General features: G+C 42.5%; 1 protein-coding gene across 1 annotated transcript in view; it reads left to right on the top strand.

Annotated features, from left to right (window-relative positions):
• The window catches only part of LOC139648666 (A disintegrin and metalloproteinase with thrombospondin motifs 16), a gene marked incomplete at its 3' end in the record, with an annotated part of 166731 nt that extends 145034 nt beyond the window's left edge, over positions 1-21697 (top strand). Inside the window, exons 12-22 of the mRNA XM_071524847.1 lie at positions 244-339; positions 3132-3280; positions 4301-4473; positions 4957-5087; positions 5730-5853; positions 5990-6234; positions 6397-6532; positions 8139-8265; positions 19371-19575; positions 21302-21502; positions 21641-21697. Of these exons, the coding sequence (XP_071380948.1) occupies positions 244-339; positions 3132-3280; positions 4301-4473; positions 4957-5087; positions 5730-5853; positions 5990-6234; positions 6397-6532; positions 8139-8265; positions 19371-19575; positions 21302-21502; positions 21641-21697 (1644 nt within the window). The remainder of the gene's footprint in view (positions 1-243; positions 340-3131; positions 3281-4300; positions 4474-4956; positions 5088-5729; positions 5854-5989; positions 6235-6396; positions 6533-8138; positions 8266-19370; positions 19576-21301; positions 21503-21640) is intronic.
• Positions 21698-21715: the final 18 nt, after the last annotated feature.

Here is a 21715-nt window from a genome sequence, read left to right on the forward strand (position 1 = left end):
AGGATTCTGACAATCCCACTACTGTAATTTGGACCAAGAAAACATGTTTTTTGAACATAATAACAGTGCCATAAAACCTACTGAGAAGTCCATTCATTACTGACACCTACCGACTTCCTCTTTACTTCCTGACTCTAAATAAGTCTTTTGCATGCAGTGTCCTCCTCTTATCATCGTTGGATTTGTCACATGTTTTTTTGGTTCCCTCTCTCTCTCTCTCTCTCTCTCTCTCTTCTCTTCCAGGATATCTGCAAGGCGCTGTGGTGTCACCGTGTCGGGAGGAAGTGTGAGACCAAGTTCATGCCAGCCGCTGAGGGCTCGGCCTGCGGACCTGATATGGTGACTTAACACGTTTTTATGTGTGTGTGTGTGTGTGTGTGTGTGTGTGTGTGTGTGAGGGGTGGAGGGGTTTTGGCAACGTTGGCATCACACGACTGGCGCAGGACTCCATTCACTTCTATCTAACTTTATTTATCCATGTCGTTAGAGGCAATTCAAACAACCACAGAAGTTTCCGACAGCTACCAGAGACATTAAGCGAGGCACTTCTATGTTCAAGATGACTCAAATCGTATTTCCCTTTTGAGAATTGCAAGAAAAAAAAAATGTACCTCCTTCATCTTTTTTTGGGGACAGAATTAGCCTCAAATCATCCCATCACTAAGATAGCCTTTGTTCCATTTTAAGCCAATGGATCCAATAAGATCTTACAGCTAATATGCTTTTGGGCCAAGTACACTCTATCAAAGCTAGTAAATCAGTGCCAAGTCTCTAATCTGTGACATTATCAAGAGGCAAAACATGGAACTCCTCCACTTGCAATAAACTGGAGAGTGACTTTGTGCATTTAATGAACGTTTGCTAAGAGCTTTTGAGCCAATGGCCTTTGTGCTACCAGGTAAGAACTGCAAAACGAACCCATATTCACTTTTGAACACTGAAAACGGCCCTGTTCAAAGTCCAATGGAATAAAGTGAGTTCTATTTTTGGGTGGATTTTTCCTTTAAAGTCTCAGTTGACCCAGGGATATTTTTTTCAGCGTGCTGCTTAGCGATATCAACTGTGTGACATTTATTGTATGAGAGGAAGAGAGCTTATAAAGAGAGCTCTGTCACACACACACACACACACATTCCTATGCCAAGGGTTACCAGAGCCCTCAGACTCCTTAGAGACTGACTAAATGGCAGATGGGTCATAGAGCGACTGTGTTTTATGGGACGAACACCGTTTAAATCTGTGCAGATACGACCTAACTAACATTTATTGAGCTTTATTATGCTGCTACTTCTACTTGTTAGCTGGGACATTTGGAGACAAAAGGCTATTATCTGTCTGACACTGCACTCCGTTTTACACAGCGATGTCTTTGTGTCCCGGCACAGACTAATAAATTCACTCGTAAGCTAAGTGAAGAGAGGCTGGATTGGCTTTATTATGTTATAGGATTGGGTTCATTTGAGTGCTGGGGTCAATAAAAGCACTCTTCTTGATAGCGGTACGACGATCTCCTTCCGTTGCTCTACCTCCAGGGAGCAGCTGCGATTGGTTTGTTGCTGACGTGGCAAAAAATATGCCACTGGGGTTTCGGGCCAAAGAGCAGTCTGTGCTCTTTATTTATTCTATCTTTCTTTCAGGACGATTCTCCCTCAAGGCTCTCTCTCTCTCTCTCTCTCTCTCTCTCCCTCTCCTCCCCCCTCTGACAGCCCCTCTTCGAGATTCGCTCCTCTCAATATATTGAACTTGATGGTTTAATCCCACCTTCTCCCTCCGCGGGACAATTAAGCGAACACAAACAATGACAGGCTCACTTAGGAATCCGTGGCACTCAGCCGCAGGGGGAAAACTGAGGGGAAATCAGCTGTTCTGGTTCTTAGTCAAGGACCACGAGATTAGTCTGAGGGGTGTGTGTGTGTGTGTGTGTGTGTGTGTGTGTGCGTGTCTGTGGGCTTGTGTGCAGGCATGATCACACACTGAGAACAAGAACAGCTGATCCTGCAATGCCCCATAGATATCCATGCTAGTGTGTGCATGGATGAGTGGGTTTTATTTGTGTGTGTGTGTGTGTGTGTGTGTGTGTGTGTGCAGGTCCTTGAGATCACTCCAAGGCAGTCAGTTGAGTTGCTTTGACTGATGTCATCTTGACACGTACAAATCCGCGTCAAGACATATACCAGGAAAGGGCTTGTGACATAATGTTGCTTTAAGTGGCTCTAGATTTCACAACGGTTCCTCACGTTGCGTTCAGGGCTTTCGATTCATTTTGGGAACACGTGATTGGTTCGTTGTCTTATGGAGGTTTGATTCCGCCTTTTGAGGTACATGAGGATACTTATGTGCCTCCTGTAGCAGCCGCACCTCCATCATCTCATGCGGTCCACTCATCAGACGAGCTGGATTCATATTCAGACGTAAAATCTCTTTTTGCCAATGCAGTTTCACTTGTTTCAAGAATTTTGAACAATAAACAAGTGTCAGTGTTTAAGGCAGAACAGCCAGGCTAGTATTAAGAAAATGACATTTGATTCCAAAAAAAAAAAAAGAAATCCTACAGCAAGTGGATTTGCAATGGAAAGGAGTGAATTATGTCACCCTCTTGGCAGACTGGCAGCGCTAGATTAAATGACTGAGATGTAGATGGATGTTTTATGCAGGGAAGAGGCGTAACTATGTTGCATTATAGATAGATAGATAGATAGATAGATAGATACATGCATACATACATACATACATACATACATACATACATACATACATACATACATACATACATACATACATACATACATACATGCATACAAAGATCTTTATTGTTCACTACATTACATGCAATGGAAAATGTTCTTTGGCACTCCAGCAACAAAAATCCAACAACACATCAGACTTTATATACATGAGATAAAATTCAATATAAATAGATGAATAAAATAAAAAAAATATATAAAATAGAAATGTAGCTTATGAAGAGCATTGATTAAAAGAGTAAACTTGACACCAATTGCTAATGTTAACAGTATTTCAACCCAGTTCAGGTGGGGTGTTTTGGACACTTTTTATGACACTTTGCCTGTGTGTGTCTCTCTTTCTCTCTCCTTCCACCTCTCCCTCCCTCCGCGCCTCTGTCTCCCCAGTGGTGTCGCCGGGGCCAGTGTGTGAAGCAGGGCGACGAGGGTCCCAGGCCGCAGCACGGCCAGTGGTCCGCCTGGTCCTCCTGGTCCGCCTGCTCGCGGAGCTGCGAGAGCGGCGTCACCTACCGAGAGAGGCAGTGCAGCAACCCTCGGTAGAGAAACACACACACACACACACACACACACACACACACAGAAGCCTTATCAAGAGACTGGATAGGCTATATTGGTGTGAAGAGACTGTCTGTCCTCTCTCTTATTCCGATCATCTGGGAGTATATTAAGGCGCGTGATTAAAATAGTGAACACGGATCTCTCGCTTCCTCACTTAGTCTCTCACTCACTAGCTTCATCCCTCACTCGCACGCTTATTTGCACAGTCAGTCAGTCAGTCAGGGGGGCCTATCCCAAACGCCGGGGCCCCCTCTTTATCCCGCCATGCCAAGATCCTGTCAAGTGGCGGGCTAAATTAGACAGAGACCGATGGGGAGAGAGACAGAGAGAGAGAGAGAGGAGGAAAGAGGGGGGTGAAGACAGAGAAGAAGAGAGACAGAAGGGAATGGGAAAAGGGACGAGGAGAGTTGACAGAAAGAGAAGGGATTGAGAGAAAGACAAACTAGAGGGAAGCCCGTGAAGAGATAGAGAGGGAGAGAAAGAGAGAGAGAGAGATCAGTGATGGTGTGATTGGAGGGCTTACAGAAGATGTAATTGTCCTGAGCGAGGGACTTGTCAGATCAAAGCCCGGGGATATACACCTGTGAACGGAGAGGCCTCCACAAGCACACACACACACACACACACACACACACACAGGCATGCATGCATGAATACACATGTATTAATCATGCATGAACACACAATTGATAAATTTTCTGTGTAATGTAATACAAATTGAATATTGTTCACTCTGCAGATCTAATGCAACCAGTGTTTTTCTCCCTTAGACCAATGATGTTATTACATTATGTGTTATTTCCTATACAAATGTTACCCACACACACACACACACACTCACATACAGCTTACTTGCTTTTTTGTCTCAGACCTTAATGTTGCATTTGGAATCAAACATGCTATGTGTTTTTCTGGGGCTGTAACTCCATACTAATTCCATATAGCTGCACAGATTCTTGATTATGAAAACATGACTTTGGATGACATATTTTCCCTAGACCTGCCTATGGAGGGAAGTACTGTGAGGGCTCTTCCAGGTCGTACAAACTGTGTAACACCGACGACTGCCCCCCCAACGCCATGGACTACAGAGCGCAGCAGTGTGCCGAGTTCAACAGCAAACAGTTCAGAGGATGGTACTACACCTGGAGGCCGTACACTAGAGTGGACGGTGAGATTGTGGCACTCTTTTTCCATTCTTTTTCAACATTACTTAGCAAACGGATGAAATTGTCCTGGATAATATGAAAAAGGTTTAGTTATTAGTAGGGATGGGACAATATGCTCATATCTCATCATATCTCATGATACAACGAGGTTCACGATTCAATAAAATCATGATACAATGTAATAAATAAAAGTATGACTGTGCAGAATTATGTTTATTTCTGAGCCACAAATCTTCCTAGTGATGGCATTGGCTTGCTAGAATGTAAAAAACAATTAAAAAACGTCATTTAAAAACTTCAAATAATATAATTTGGATGGAGAGTTTGTGAAATTGTGATGGGCAAGCCGTCTCATTTGTGATTACTACAGCAGAATAAAATGCAGCTAATATCACGATTTCATTTTTCTGCCCAACGATACGTATTGTCACATTGAAAAGTGGCTCTTACAATCCTAATAATAATAACTCTGTCTTTCCTCCCAGATCAAGATGTATGTAAGCTGTACTGCTTCGCTGAAGGCTACGATTTCTTCTTTGCCCTGGCCAGCAAAGTTAGGGACGGGACGCTGTGCTCTCAGGACAGCTCCAACGTCTGCATCGACGGACTGTGTGAGGTAATACTTCTCATATCTCAAGCGATGAGGCAATAACATACGGCTCGCTTGGAGGACGATTTCAAAGCCTTTTGGATTTAGTGCTAGAATTAGCTTGAAGAATGATATCATGGGTTAAAGTCTTTGGGGGGGTGCTGTAAATTATGACAATGGATTTAGCTGCGGAGCGCTTCAGTAAACACCCTTGTTGTGCTATTTCACGGCTAATCGAAATCTCATGAAAAACAAGCTGTTGATCTTCCACCGCATTTTGGTCATGTAGGAGAGAGGCATTTGATGTTGGATTTCAAATGTTAATGTGTTGGAAACGTTTGAATGCTAAACTCTATTGATATAATATGATGTAATGTATATAGTATGTGTATGTAATAATGTTCTAGGGATGGGACGATATGCTTATCTCACGATACGATTCGACACGCAATATGGGGTTCACGATTCAATAAAACCATGATACCATGTATTACTACTGATTACTACAGCAGAATAAAATGGAGCTAATATCGTGATTCATTTTTCTGCCCCACGATACGTATTGTCCCATTTTTGTATCGCGATATATTGAATTTAGATTTATCGTCCTATCCCTATAATCTCAACAGCAATAATATTGTCTGTATTGTTTTTTGTTTTCTCCAACAGAAAGTGGGCTGTGACCGTGTGTTGGGCTCCACAGCGGTGCCTGATGCTTGTGGGGTTTGTAAAGGAGACAACTCCACTTGCAAGGTCTACAAGGGACAGTACACCAAGCAGCATTATACTAACCGTAGGTCATATTAACCTAATAGTCCAATTCAGTTGTGTTGGTGATTTTTTCTGTTTGAGAGCTCTTAGGGTTTTTTTCCTTTATCTCACCTGCTTTTATTTTGCTGTTTTGGCTTGATTTCCTACTTTTTTCCCAGAGTACTATGGGGTGGTGACCATCCCAGCGGGCGCCCGGAGCATCCGCGTGGTGGAGCTGAACACCTCCAGCTCCTACCTGGCTGTCCGGGACACCCAGAGGCGCTACTACCTGAACGGGCGCTGGACGGTGGACTGGCCCGGCAGACACCCCATCGCCGGGGCCCTGTTTGAGTACAAGAGGCCCTACAACAGACCGGAGAGCCTCACGTCAACGGGCCCCACCAACGAGACGCTGGTCATAGAGGTATGGGACAGAAACAGATTCATTCATACACTCACTCAGTTTGTTGGTTAATCACAATGTAAATCCTTCCTTCCTGCCTTACTTACTGTACTTACTTACTTAGTTACTACTTACTTAGTAACCACTCACCTAGTCATCCTCACCCTAATCTCTGTCCTGTAGATTTTGTTGCAGGGCTGGAACCCAGGTGTGCGTTGGGAATACACTCTGAAGAAAGCCGATGAGAGGAAGAACCACATCAAACACAACTACGCCTGGGCCCTCATACGCTCCCAGTGCTCAGCGACCTGTGCCGGAGGTAAGTACAGGCATTAATGCTACAAAATACTCTTAATCTGTTAATATCAAAACAGTTGTGTTTATCCTATCATATTGCGCTTGTGTTGAACAGTAACTCAAGATGTGTGTTTTCCCGCAACTGCAATCACAGAAGTGTTGAAAACGATACATCCTGTTTAAGCAATATGGCCTCTCACATCCTTCTTGTCATATTAAATCCTTTTCCATGTGACTAAGGGAGCACAATAGAATTAATGGGAAAAATCTGAAAGATATAATATCATGTATTATGCAGTGGCTTGTTGTTTTGACACATCAGAAGTAAGATAAGACTCTTTTTATAGTACTTTCTGTATATGTTGTAAACACAGATACAAAGTCCTTTATAAAGGACTTTGGAAATAAAAAACAAAAAAAAAAAAAGATAAAATCTACAGCAGGGGCGTAAAAGCAGAAAATAATCCTCATTTCAAAGTCTTTCAGAGCCCTGATGACAAAGGCCTGATCACCTCTTGTTTTCAATCTAGACCAAGTAAATCCACCAGTTCCCTTTTTAGGATTCCAGCCCACAGATTAAGAAGCCAGCTTGAGGATCAATGGAGCAGCATCTAAAGCTCAGTCTGGCCCCTCTGATCTGTAATAAGGCTTTTAGTTGCAGGTTAAATGGAGAGGGGAGCGTTCCCATCATTACTGAGGGGGACATTAGTAGGTCTTGGGACTCATTGGTGGGGACAGGTGGGACCTCTTCTCCTTCCTATTTTGCTGGAGACCTGCTATTACACACACACACACACACACACACACACACACACATGCACGCACACACACGCACAAACAGGCACGCTCAAGTCAGCAAGCACACACATGCATGTCTCTGACTGGGGCAGTTTTGTCCCACTTGAGGGCTGCTATTAGGCTAGCACACACACACACACACACACACACACTGCTGTAATGACTTGGGCACACCCTGGTATGAGGATTTGAGGTGTGTATGTGTGTGTGTGACATACGTGTGCATGTGTGTGTAAGTGTGTGAACAAAGCCCGCAGTGTAGAGTTCCTATTGATTGACCCTGCAGGTTAAAGTTCCCCACCCCTGCTCTATTGAGGCTCAACTAAACCGCCTCCACCTCTTTGTGTCCTGATTGTAGGCCCTAATGGGTCGGGGGTCGTTTGCTTTATTAAAGAGTGCGACTGACTAACTTGACGAGAACGAGCGCCGCGGAGCTGAGATGTGCAGATTGACCTTGCCTCAGGCCAAATACCAACCGGGGATCTGTGAACCTGGGATTCAAGTTTCACATAAATCAAACCGCACTGTCAGATGGGCAATTTGCACCAGAATTGACCGACACATAAATCAGGGCATTTCTTTAAAGGTGATTTCTAGCCGCTGAGAAAGTAGAAGATAATACTTACCTGCAATTACCTGGATGGTGTGTCGTTTTTGACAAACTAGCATCCTATCCGAGAGTTGTTGCTGTTCATGAAACAAGTTCCACATTTTTCAGTGCAAAATGATTGGGGTAATATTAAATAGATGTAGACAGAAGTAAATGAGCTATAACTCTGAATGATGCCAGGATTCTCCTTTAATGTTGATGTGTGATATTCCCCACGCAGGCCAGATGAACACCAAGTCGGCGTGCTACAAAGACCTGAGAGTTCAGGTGAATACTTCCTACTGCAACCCCAGATCCAGACCGGCTACCGGACTGATGCCCTGCAACACCCAACCATGTCCCGCCAGGTCAGACCCCGTGCTGTTTAACATGCTATCATATCGTCATTTAGTGTGAGGGTTCCTGGTTGTGATTAATTTATTTGGTTGAAATGTCACAACTCACTCAAGACTCTTGCCTGTGCTTAGTAACGCCACTGATACTCTGTGGCCTCTAACATGTGGTTCACTCTCATCATTAGAGTCTATGAGTGATCCCAAGTGACTCATCGGTAGAGGCAGGAGTAGAGCAGCGCATATGACCTCATTAGTTTGAGCAATAAATCTGCAGTCTGATACATGCTTTTGAACTTTGAATGAAAAAAGGAATAATTGGTCCCTCTAGACTTGCTCTAACAATTCATCAATTGACATGTACATGCATGTCCATGTTTGGGAGTTGTGAGGAGGAAAACCGTCATCTTTAGGGGTCACCAGCCAAATATCCACTTATTTAAGCTCAATGTGCTGTACAAGACATTATCTCCTGGTCATCTCACAGCAACAATGTTTTCGTTGGCAGTATGCCTGGTGCCTGGATTTTTGTCTTTTATCCTTCTCTCTATGTCTCACTGTCTCTCTTTTGCTCTTTCTTCATCCCATTATCTTTATCGGATTCAGGTTGTAGCCATTTGTCTTTCTATCTTTCTGTTTCTCTCCCTGTAGTCCAATTGTCTCTCCGCTGCCTGCTGCTCCACTGCATGCGTTACTGGCCTACAAAACCTACACATCTGTGGTGCAATTTCTCGACATCGGGGCCGTCAAAAGGAACTGTTTATGGGTTGAGTCAACCCTTCCGAGCTTCCCACACTATCTCCTCATAATCTAGCGAATGAAGGGCGTCAGGCAACAGTGACGATATACTCCACCCTTTCTCAGCCCAAAAAAGCACCTGTTCTACAATGACGGCATTTTCCTCCCATGTAATGCTTAGTCTGAGAAAAGATAACTTACACTTTGGCCCGAACGCGAGTGTGAGACACGAGGAAGAATTTGGGTTCCGTTGAATATTCTGTTCTTGTCTTCATTCGGTTCGACTTGATACTTGACGAACTGTCAAGGACTGTTAGCTGTTTATTTGTAATATGGCATGCCAAGAGTTCATACATTTTTTCAGCTTTAGAATCCAAATTGAACAAATTACTGTGGGACCCAGGCTCATAAAAACACTAGTGCTCTTGCCATGTCAGGAGCCACCGGAGACATTTTTGGTCCGGATCTTCAAGAACACATAAGGTCACTTCTGTCACCTTCAGTGGTTTGCTCATTGTTTCTCCGGTCTTGACCTAAAATATGCATTGTTCCACAGATATTTTACATGAATATATCATATATTTTGCCTGGTCAGGCTGATTAAAGCACATTCTTGCCACACAAGGGCCCACCAGAAATAGGCCTTGAACCCATTTGCGGTCTGGATCCACAGCGTGAGAAATATCATTGTAAAGGTTCAGTTCTCAGTGTTGTATAATGTCACTGCTGTCACCTGGAGTGGTACTAACACTGTCTTCTTTGAGATATGATGATACCAGAGAGAGAGAGAGAGAGAGAGAGAGAGAGAGTCATGGTTCTGTGGTTCCAGGGTGTGGTTCTGTGGGATCTTGGCTCAGCTCGGTTGGGTTCAGTCACTGTCAAAGCGCCTGACAGATTGGGCCTAGGCAGAGGATCAAAGATCAGTCAACGTGGGCTGATGCTGTGGACATCATAGGGAGTGGCCCACTCGCTGACAGTCAGGACATGCATGAACACACACACACACACACACACACAGACACACACACAGGGGAAATGTCCCTCCCTTGTCTCTGCTGTTCTGGACAGTGTCATGAAGGGTAAAACTCTGGCCAGAAAATGAATCAATGAAGGACGCTCTCTGGACAACACTGGTCTTAATAAGGGGGGTTTCAGGCTGCTAGTGATGATGATAGTTTGTTGTGATGATGAGATTTATTTTGGTTTCAGTTGTATAAACACATATGGTGACAATACACAAACTAAATATGTTCACACAATAGTATGAAGTAACTTAATTGTTGATTGGCACTTTTGGAGAGTGGTGGGTGTAAGTTGTACTGCAACTCTGGCCACAATGATTTTGAATTCTAGCCAAATCATTCCAGTAAGAATTAATAACAGCGATGCAGTGTACCTTGAGACCCTATACATTCCTAAAACAGCTGTTGTTGAGGTGTCAATTCCCCTGACTGCGTTTTCTGGAGTAATCATTTCTAGAATATCACGCAAATCTAATCTATAGATTTAACTGCTGTAGAGGTCAATGAGGATTACTGCTGCGCCATTCTTCTGCCCCCAAGAGGAATTGTTTGGAAGTTTGTTCTGTTTTCAGGCATCAGGTAGGCTAGTGCCTGGAATGATCTTGCTACCATGTGATTGAGAGACATTATGATAATAATATTCAGCTTTTCTTCAGATAGATATATAGGTACAGAATAGATGCATGATAGAGGGCTTCTAATGCAGTACTAATGCAGGAAATATATGAAAAGATGAATGATGGGGGACTTCTGTCACTGCAGCACTAATATAGAGGCGATGTCCAAAATCCCTATGGAAAATATGAATAATAAATATGGCTAATTAGTTATGCAATTTGCTCCATGAAATAAAATACATTAACAAACATCACCTTTGTGAATTTTCGTCCTTCAATTACTTGATTACTTGATTTTTGCTAGCGAATTGCTAATTTTTGAAACAGTTGCTCGCTAACAGTTAGCCTGTTAGCTAGCAACAACTGGAAAACACAGTAGTTGGACTAACAAGAACAAGGCAACTATAACTTATGAACACGAACAACTGTAGTAACTATTGCAACACTATGAAAATCTCAATAATGTGAATGTACAACACATGAGACAAGAGGTAAAGGAAGTCACTTATGCCCTCTTGTGTCAATTGTAGTCCGCTTTCCCAGATGATTAGCATTCTGTTAGCAAAAACCGATATTAACAGTAACTAAAATATCAAAATTCAGAAAGTTTATGCCAGTGGATGTTTTTAAACCCCTGGAACAAAAATAGTATATCTCATGAGTATCAGCACAGCCCTTATTTTTGGCATTTTTCAAATAGCCCATTCATATTTTCCATAGGGATTTTGGTCTACATACCAGATAGTGGAGATGCTACTCTATTGCATACAAAATAACACATTCCACTAGCCTCTATGCTGGATATATGCAGATTAGATCTACATTTGGGACTTCCATGGCTACTGCTGCAGTGACGAGGCAGGATAGATGCAGAGTAGCCTATAGTGGACGTATGGAGCGGGACTTCTACAATGGGCTACCACTGCATGTCTCTCAAGGAATAACAAGAGCATTTATCTGGAGGCATTTGACAGCTGCTGTTGAGGCGTCAATTCCTCTGCGTCTCTATTCTGAGTGTTCCCAGGTACACTCTTAGCAATGGTCTGAAATATCAGCCAAATTCCTGCAAATGAAATGGACACTGCTGACAAGTTGTGCCTTGATTTATGAGCAGAGAGTGGTTTAGTTGAGACACTGACCTCATCTTGGCCAGTGTTGCATATTGTCAGTGTCCTGCAAAATTGCTGTTGTTGCATTTCCAATTGTGACACTGTCCCCTGCATGTTGAACTGTTTTCTTGTCTTGGGGCCAAGCCAAGCCATTGTAAATGCATTAAAATGTGAAACATCCATTGGTGTCAATGGGAGAATCAACAGTTTTTTTTGGAGTTATAGATATAGAAGTCCATGCCACAGACGGACACAACAGGGCTTTGTCTCATCTTCGTTGCTGGACTTCTTGTAAATGCAATGTAATGCACCCATAGGAGTCATTGATGAAAGGCTAGGGAGAGCAAAGAAGCATTTATCAATACACAGAATATGATGTTACTATCCCTTGTGCCATAATCCAAGGTGAGCATTTATATAAAGGCCCAATTCAGAACATGAAACATTGGATATATGTGGTGCGAGAGACATAAAGCTTGTATTGGGCAAGTTTTGCAGTATTTATGCCATAGTGTGTGTGTGTGCTCGTGTGTATAGAAAGTATAAATACAAGAACACATACGCAGCATACATGCAGTAGTGTTGTATGATGTTATTGTTGCTGCTGTTGCTGTTGTGTGGCCGAGAGCCCAGAATGACTGGCCATCAGCTGTTGTCTGGCGCACACACACACACACACACACACACACACACAGAGTGTAGAAGACAGGGCAGGGCAGGAGAGGAACAGTGGTGGTGTCTGGTTACCATGTAGGGATAGACTAGCTCACTCCCAACCAAACTCTCTCATCCTCTCATCAAGACACCCACGGGACAACTTACAGTGTCCCTGCCGCACCCCGCCCCATGAACATTTTAACCCAAAGTCGAAAAACTAAAACAAAATCTATTATCACTGATGCATGCATTCATTCGTATGAAAATATCCTGCACTGTCTCTCCCTCTCTCCTTTGCTCCCTGTTTTTTTTCTTCGGTATCTCCCCTCTTGCATTTGTAATCTTCCCTCTCCAACTCTGCATTCCCACAGGTGATGTCTCAACACCTGCTGAAGCCATTACTATATTGTAAATACTTTATAGTAGTTTTTATATATTCTGACTTGCCAAGGGATTGCAATGACACTCCAAGGCAGAATATCCCTGATCAAATATATTGAATGATTCATAATAATTCCCTTGAATGCAAAATGCCATCACAACTGAATGTCTGGATTTTTTTTAAATTAGATCTTAGAATAATAGAATGACACCAATTTTCTTTGACAAAACAACCCTGCAGTAAAATGTCTGAGGGAAATGGCATGTTTGGAACTTTGTAAACACTTCACTTCACCACAATCACTGCAGACTACAGCTTCTGCTTCCATGTATTTGGTAAGAATAAGTTATCCATCCAAAGTGGGCCTTTGGTGCATGGATGTTAATGTGAAAATCACTTTATCTCAGTTCCTGGAAGACTTTTGCAGGGATATACAAGGTTTCTTCAGGACACCAGTGTTATGTAATGAGGACTGAAATCATGGAATCCCAAATAAGTTGCCATTTATCTCATCTTTTATGGGAACCAACAGCTGTCCGAAAGGGGATTTTTCCTCTGCATAGCAATGCCATTGCCTGGTGTAATTCCCTCTCGCTCAGTTTGTGTATGTCTCCGTTTTGGAGCAGGTAGTCTAGGAAAATCCTGCATGATCACCACAGAGTCGTCTCCCTTTCACTGACATAAAATAGAGTTGGTATTGAGAGAGAAAAAAGCTAGACATTCAGAAACAGGGATCTTGTCTACCAGAGACATTTTTGGTTATATTATGCATTATGTGGACATTCCCACTTTGGTGCAATGTTTCAATTCAATTCATTCCAGTTTCAATCTACAATCTTTATTATATTTAGCTGTGGCCATTGTGAACATAACACTAAAAGCCTTCACCCTGTAAGAAACTCTAGAAACTGGTTCCTGGAAGTCTTGTCACTTTCAGTGACTAGAAAGAGAGCTGACTTCTTGGATGACATCACCCATCAGCTGCCAATCATACTAACACACTGCAACATGTTCTGCCTATCATTGCAATGCCACAACAAGTAATCAGTTAACACAAGTCACCCACAGGACAGCACTGCAGTGCCACAGTGTCCCACTGACAGATGACTCCCACCCATACTAAAACTGTCTGCACTGATGGCACTGTAAGGCGCTGTGGATAAAAGCGTCCACCAAATGACATTATGTTATGATGGCTACCACTGTACTCTATTGGCTTACATTAATAACTGTAGGATTATAAGGGGAGCACTGCTTTTACCTAGGGATTTAACAACACAACACAGACTGTTTAATGAGTTTATAATATATAATTAAGGTAGAATAACACAATTTTTTAATTGACAGAAGGGCACTTTTACAAAGCTGTACCACTGACAAGACAACAGAGTGCTTTAAAATGTTACTTTAAGGAAACATATACAAATTGGTAACTTGAGTTTAATGACCAGTTTGTTAACTCTCCAAAAACAATTTGTCAGTTGAAAAAAAAAATGTTTAAACAAGGCTTACTGAAGGATTTTAACTCAATTTGTCAATTACGCCTTTGTTGAAATAAGATTACGCAAAGAAACAAATTTGCAAATATGCGAGTCTAATTCATGTATTATGTTTCTGTGTTACACGCACAGTGGAAAATTCAATTATGCTCCTATTGGTAATGTAAATGTTTTTTCCCCCTTTAATTTCGGGGCTCCAGAGACTGTAGAACAACATATTTTAAGCGATTTCCTAAACATCATGAAATCATGAAACCTTAAGTATCAGTGCTATGGCATGAGAGAAGAGAAGAGAAGAGAAGAGAAGAGAAGAGATCATGAAACTCTTGCTCACAATGCTTGTGGGTTAATGCCAACAAGACAAACAATTCAAGCTTTATCTAGACATTTACAGTGTGTGATTGCACTGTCATTATATGGTAGCCAGAGACAGTGAGTGTTTCATTTCCATAGGATTCACTCAGTACTTAACTGCTTACTCATCTTTCAGGATGGAGTACAGCAGAGCCTCCTTTCACCTCTCTCTTTCCTGCCCTTGTTTTCTTTTATCTTTCTTTCTCTCTATCTTTATTTCTGTCCTTCCCATCAACCCCTATGTGTACAGATACTCTCTCTCTCACACTCTCTCTCTCACACACACACACACAGAGGCATCAGTGAAGCCTATAAGGTCAGTTGTGAGACCTTTCCTCTCCCACCTTTAACCTCCCTCTCACCCCTCCACACACGCACACACACACACACACACACACACAGACCTCCAGTGCAGTGTCTGTTACCTGGGTGGCTTCATGGCCTGGACGCTCTGATGTGACGTCTTTTTCCTCCGTGACCTGTCCAACCCTACCACACACACATGAGAGAGAGAGAGAGACACACACACACACACATATGCATACTCCATTACCACCAAGTGACAGAGGACAGATGTCATTCAAACTCAGCTGTGCTCAGACTGCAGCGCTCCCAGCCTCTCAGTGGGGATTTGGGGGCAGACATTGTGATAATACACACACAGATACCTAATAACCACAGTCTGTCTGTCTCTGTCTCTGTCTCACTGTCACTCTCTCTGTTAAAAGTACTTTATAAATACATTTGATTTACTCTCTCTCTCTCTCATGCACACCAACACACACTCTCTCCTGCTCTCCCTCTCTCACAAAGGTTATCTAGGGTGTAGACACACACACTCCTCGACTTACAGAGTTACACACAGCGCCGCCGTCCCCATGCACTCACTAATGGGTCGGTGTGTTTACAGTGAGGTGGAGAAGCAGCGATAACAGCAGCTGTAAAGTCATCTCACAAACTGTTTACACTCCACTCTTTGGCTTATCGGCTTCATTATCTACGACCGGTGCTGTTTAGGTTGTGTGTGTGAGTGTGTGTGCAGGCATGTGCTGAGATGAACCAGGTATTGTTGCTGATTACATCTTTTATATTATTTAAGACATGATACATTTTGAGTGTTTGTATTTGAGTCTGTCTGAAGCAACAGATAATGTAATAACTGCTAGATAATTTAATAACTTTAAGATGTAATAAAAAAAATACTTCTAAATAGGTTGAAATGTTATAAAACCCATTAATGCAATACCTTGTTGGATAATGTAATGGGAAATTACTTTATTATTACTTTATTGGGGGGCAAAACACATTTCTAATTGATGATGTGATAACTGCTAATAATGAATAATAATCTAATAACTCAAGATATTGCATTCTTCTTGTTCTCATGTGTTATTACATTTACATAGTCGGGGTTATTATTACATCATCACTTAACAATATGTTGTACCCCTTATAAAGTAATACTAGCCAGTTAATGTGATGTTATTACATTATCCAAGAATTTATTACATGAACAGGTTGTATTATATTTTCAACCCACTTAGAGGGACATTTTATCACACAAGTTATTACATTATCCAGCAGTTACTCCATTACCAGTTTCTACAGGATTCTACAACACCAGTTCATACAACCCCACTATAATTTAGATCTGAATTGAACCTTTCAGTATAGGAAGATCCATCTTCAAGTATAACAGTTGGCCTGCAGTAAGCAGGCTTCACAGATATGGAAGGGATGTCTTTCAATAAAGATGAGCACTGAACTCTACTTTTTTTTCTTTTGGTTGGTGAAACTAGTAATAGCATTAGATAATCCATATTTTTCCCATTGGTCACAGTCTAAACCTTGTGGCTGTATTTCCATGCACTGACATTCTGATTTATTTGCAACATTGTAGTACAGTGCAATTCAATGCAATTTGTGGTTTAATTTTTTTTTTTTTTTTTTTTTATTGAGCGAGCTTTTCTATGTGCATGCACTACTTTCTTGCAATTTGTGCCTCCTCCTTATGCATGAACCTGTGAGCTGAGACAGAACATGCTGGACGGACCAAAACATGCATGCTCAGTTTACTAGACTGTGCTATCTGTGGTCAGTCAGCCAGTCTTTGCAGGTCAAACTATTCTGAGGCCCTGCAGTTATTTCATTTTGCTGTGTCTGCACCCAGTGAGCCGGAGTGAAGTGGCATTACATCATGGAACAAGGTTTCTGATGCCTACTCACATTTAGAGGATGATATCACTTTGTCTCACCGTGCGGACACACATATCAAACACACACACACACGCACAGTGACACACTTATACGCACCGATCAGAGGTTATTTAATGCCCTCTGATGAGCTTCTTGGTCATCTAGACAGCATCATCCAGGCCACAGCGGCTATGTGATACTGTGTCCACAGGCTATCTGATCTCCCCCGGTTCTGTCTGGAGAGCGTGACGCTCGCTCATCCTCCAACAACACTTATAGTTTACAGCCAAGGCAAAGATCACAAGGCCGGTCTATAATTTGATATGGCATCAATCAGTATATTATGTCAATGGGTCGGTGAGGTGATAAATCCGTGGCGCAGAACAGCAAATGTGAGAAGTAGGTGGTGTCACTAGAACTAAAGTGAATAGAAGGGGTATTTCCTCACATATCTGTTTTTGCACTGCCACTATAGAATTTTAATAATGCTGTCGTGGAAATGAGTTGGAAAATGAAACACAATGACCACTGAAATATCCAGTGAAATTGCGTTGTTGTCATTGGAACACATTACTCCTCAGCACTTCATGCACCAAACCCATGCAAATTTCCTTGAAAGCATTATCAGCCAGCCAAATGACCATTCAAAAATACCGATTTGAAAGCGAATGCCCTTTCTATCCATTTAAGCTCTGAGGCATCAATCCCTAAAAAACCTAATTCCCACTGCAGGTCAGATGACTACATTTTATTTATATGTGCAGAAACCTTCTCGGCGGTATCGTTTCTCTTTTATTTGACATCTGAGATGCGTTCAGGTGATGCAACCGGCCCAAAATAAGACGCCATTAATTAAGTCATTCGATGTCATACTGTAGCAAGTAGGTTCAGGCATAGTAAGTCCAACATATCAGCTAACCACTACCAGCTTGCATATTACGACATAGAAATACTGTACAGCTTAAGTATTGAGATATTTATGGAGAAACGCAATCCAAGAAACTGAATTTTCTTTCCATAGAGGCCAACAATATATAAGCGCAGTGTGTCCATATACTCTGATTCGCTCATGAAAAGCTGGATGCGGCCCAAAAATCACAGTGGCTTTAGTTGTCATATATGCATTATTAGAATATCCTAATTTATTTCTGTATCTAATCACACCATCAAGGTTGATTTCCCATTTCTGTGCCGAAAGCCCCCATAAATACAACGTCAACACATTGAATATACGACGTGTTAGCCAGTGGGCGAAATGTTTAAAGTGAACAAGGGAATGGAAATCATCATCGCCTTAAATATCTTTAAACACGGCTCTCCCTCATCGATCCCAAGGCCCTCGCTGTATCTGCGGCGTAAAGACTCCGACACCAGATGGGATTCCTCCCTCCTATATTTATTTAGATTCAAAAGCGAACGTGTAAATGCTCATCCTCCTCATACGACATTCCGAGCGAGTGATGCAGCCGGATTACCGCAAATAAAGTTTAGGTTTGTGTATATGTGCAGCTGCGTGTGCTGACAGCGGCGTTTTGGGTTGTTTGGGGTAGATCTGAAGAGGGCTGGGCGGGTGCGACTCTTAAGGGGTGCTGTGGGGTGAGGGCTGGGAGAGGGTGACGGAGTGTGCGTTGAGGGATTGAGCAATCTGGGATAGATGGAGGAAAGTGAACGGGAGTAGCGGGGGTAAGATGGAAACTTTAGTGGCGATGAGGAGTTTAGGCAAAGAAGGGGGTTTCAAATGTCGCAGCGGGGGTTTAAGTTACAGTGTGAACGTGTGATGTTTTGGCTGTTCTGACTTGTTCTGAAGTCAGTCAGCCATCCCTCTGACCCCGGCACAAGGCCTACAGGCAACGCTCACGTCTGTCTGATGCCAGCGGTGTTGACAGTCCTCCTGAACAAGTCAGACAGTCAGAGATGTAAAGATTTTCATCTTTACGCCGATCGCACACATCAGCGATGCCGTTTTCTTATCTAATAATGAACAAAGTCTTCTGCTGAGGATTTGTGTTTCTCTGTGCTAATTAAAAAGGTTAACATGCCACAGAACAGTGACAGAGGTGAAAGAAAATTGCACTGAAATTAAGCTTCTTAATTCAGTGTAGTTTAATGTGTTTAATGTTATGTGAATTTTTATATCACATTGAGAATAGCTACTACAACATTACTAATTCCAACTTGCATTCATATAAATTTTGCCACAAATCGGTTGTCATTGGTGAATTGCTGTAGGTTGATATGTGTAAGTTAAATTTTCTTATAGGTGGAAACATAACATGAGTCATCAGAGTCATCTTTTACATCCCCATATGGTAAATAGGAGTCAGCATGAGACAAAACTGAATCAGTTTTGGTCTTTTGCTGTTGAAAATGAAGAAACCCAGGTGTTTAAAATGAGCGAAGAGCTGCTACTGGAGTAGATAGATGGCTTCTACAATGCGATCACTGTACAGCAAATTGTCACTTGTAGAGTTCCCGTAGGCCCGCGTGCGTGAAGTGATTGAGGAGCGCTGCGTGTTGACTCAGCGGGCTGCGTTGTGTTTTCCCAGCTGGTCTGTGGGGGAGTGGGGGGTGTGCAGCCGGAGCTGCGGAGGAGGGGAGCAGACGCGGCAGGTCCAGTGCGTCCAGAGGACCAGCCAGACCAACGTAGACGCCCTGGCCGACCCTCGCTGCGTCCAGCCCGCCCCGACCAGGAGGCAGGCCTGCAACGCGCACAGCTGTCCGCCGGTCTGGACCGCCGGGCCGTGGTCACAGGTAAGCATGTGTTAAAGCGATATTTCACTTCATTTCTCCAATATGCTTACATTCATGTCAGTCAATTTGAGAGAGGACTTTTTTTTTTGGAAGTGGCAGATTTCCCTCCACATTCACTTCAAAGCCACACACCAGCCATTTAGCCCAAAGAGCCCGACATGCTGTGTCGTTATATGAACACTATAGCCTTGATGGCTTCACCACATTTTATGAGAATGATCTCAATGGCTTTAAACTATGAATGTGCCCATGGAGACCTCTCATGTTTTGTTCTCTGTCCAGTTCCTATACATTGTGTGCGATGGCTTGTCCAAATCTCCCTGTTTCACTGCCTTTTTTTTTTTTTTTTTTTACTCCCATTTTACTCTGAATATCCCCTAACTACCTGCCACAAACGGTGTCCAGTTCACTTCCTCTCTGCTGCTCTGAGGTGTCCGCGACACAGAGGTGTGCGTCACTTTGTACTAGAGCTTCAACTCTGCCAGTTGCTTCACCCCATAGGACCCCGTTTCTTGGATGTAGTGAAACACTTTCAAGGATATGGTAATGGTTTGGGCTGCGTCATGAGGCGTGTGCATAGGATGAGAATGCATATTGAGGGAATTGCCAGGTTACCTCCAAGGAATATTTTATAGAAGGAAAGGACAACACGTCACTGTGGGGAGTGGGAGTGTACATGGTAGTCAAACTGAAAAGCTCTCATAGTGATGAAGACCTCTTCTTCCTATTTTTGAGATGCAAAACATCTCATGGAGTCAGAAAGTACCTCATACATACACATACATACTTATTCATTCATTCATTCATTCATTCATTCACAGTTAGCCTATCTGCCCCTAGTTGCCATTAGGAGGCATGGTAATGTCTACAGACACAGGATCATTCACTTGCCTCCTCTCTGCAATAGTGCTTAACTGTGTATAGGCTGCTTCACGTCTATAACTCTGTGTCCTTGTTTTTTAACAATCAATCCAGATGACGGAGTTGTTGGTAATATTTCTAACACTTCATTTATTTGCTTTGCCCAAGTCATTTGATGGCAAATCTTGAATTACTTTTGACACAAACCTTATTTGTAGCAGAAAGAAGGTGGACCTGCCACATCTGAAATAATACCTAGAATTAAGATAGCTCTAAGTCCAAAAAGAAGCCCATTTGAACCACATTTAGCCATAATACCATAGCAAAACTGGTTACTCTAGCAACAAGTGGATAAACAGTGGAACAGGAGAGAAATAGGAAGGCATAGCCACTACTTGAGATTTTTTCAGTTTGGGTGTAAGCTCTCATTTCATCCCCTTCCTGCTTGTTGCTTGATGTCTTTGCAATAAGGAATTATGAAAAACTCTCAGTAAAAAAGAATGGGAATACTCTACTATATCCATTCCAATTCTTAGCTTGTTTACCAGTCTTCTCTAGGCCTATATTGTATGCCTATATATGAATTAAGTTAATTATATGCTCACTTTTGTTTTGCCCAATAGAGAAAAAGACACTAATGGCAATCAAAAACCTAGTAACTGTTCTGCATATCATTATATTTCATAACAAATAAATACACTTTTTTGATGTGCTTTACCAAAACATAGAGATTTTTGAAATAATAAGAGGCTATTAATAGTGGGGGGATATAAGAGCAATAAAAGAGAAAAATATAACTAAAAGCAATAAAATAATTCAAATCGCCATCATCATCATCATCATAATGCGTCCGTCCCTCCTGCAGTGCTCTCGCAAGTGCGGCAACGGCCTGAGGAAGAGGACGGTGCTGTGCACGAGCGCCAACCCCAGCGCACGGACACACACGCACACACTGCCAGACGGCTCGTGTGTGGGCCTGCACAAACCTGCCAGCCAAGAATCCTGCTTCATCAAGCGCTGCCAGAAGCAACGCAAAGTCCAGTGGTTCGTCTCCACGTGGCAAGAGGTGAGTCTGTAGAAGATCAGGATGGCTTATTTTACATTAAGAGAAGCGTAGGAGGTGGATTCGATTGTAATTTCTTTCAATAAATACAACAAATTTCTCTCTCTCTCTCATCTTCTCCTCCCCTCTTTCATCCTCCAGTGTTCAGTAACTTGTGGTCGTGGGTATCAGGCACGTTTCATCAAGTGTGCTGAGAAGGTATGTACTTGTGCAGTA

This window comes from Centroberyx affinis, unplaced genomic scaffold (genome assembly GCF_046629955.1).
Source record: "Centroberyx affinis isolate AG114_WGS23_722 - 3 ecotype Tasmania unplaced genomic scaffold, CSIRO-AGI_Caff_v1 ptg001241l_1, whole genome shotgun sequence".
In the NCBI taxonomy this organism is placed as follows: domain Eukaryota; kingdom Metazoa; phylum Chordata; class Actinopteri; order Beryciformes; family Berycidae; genus Centroberyx; species Centroberyx affinis.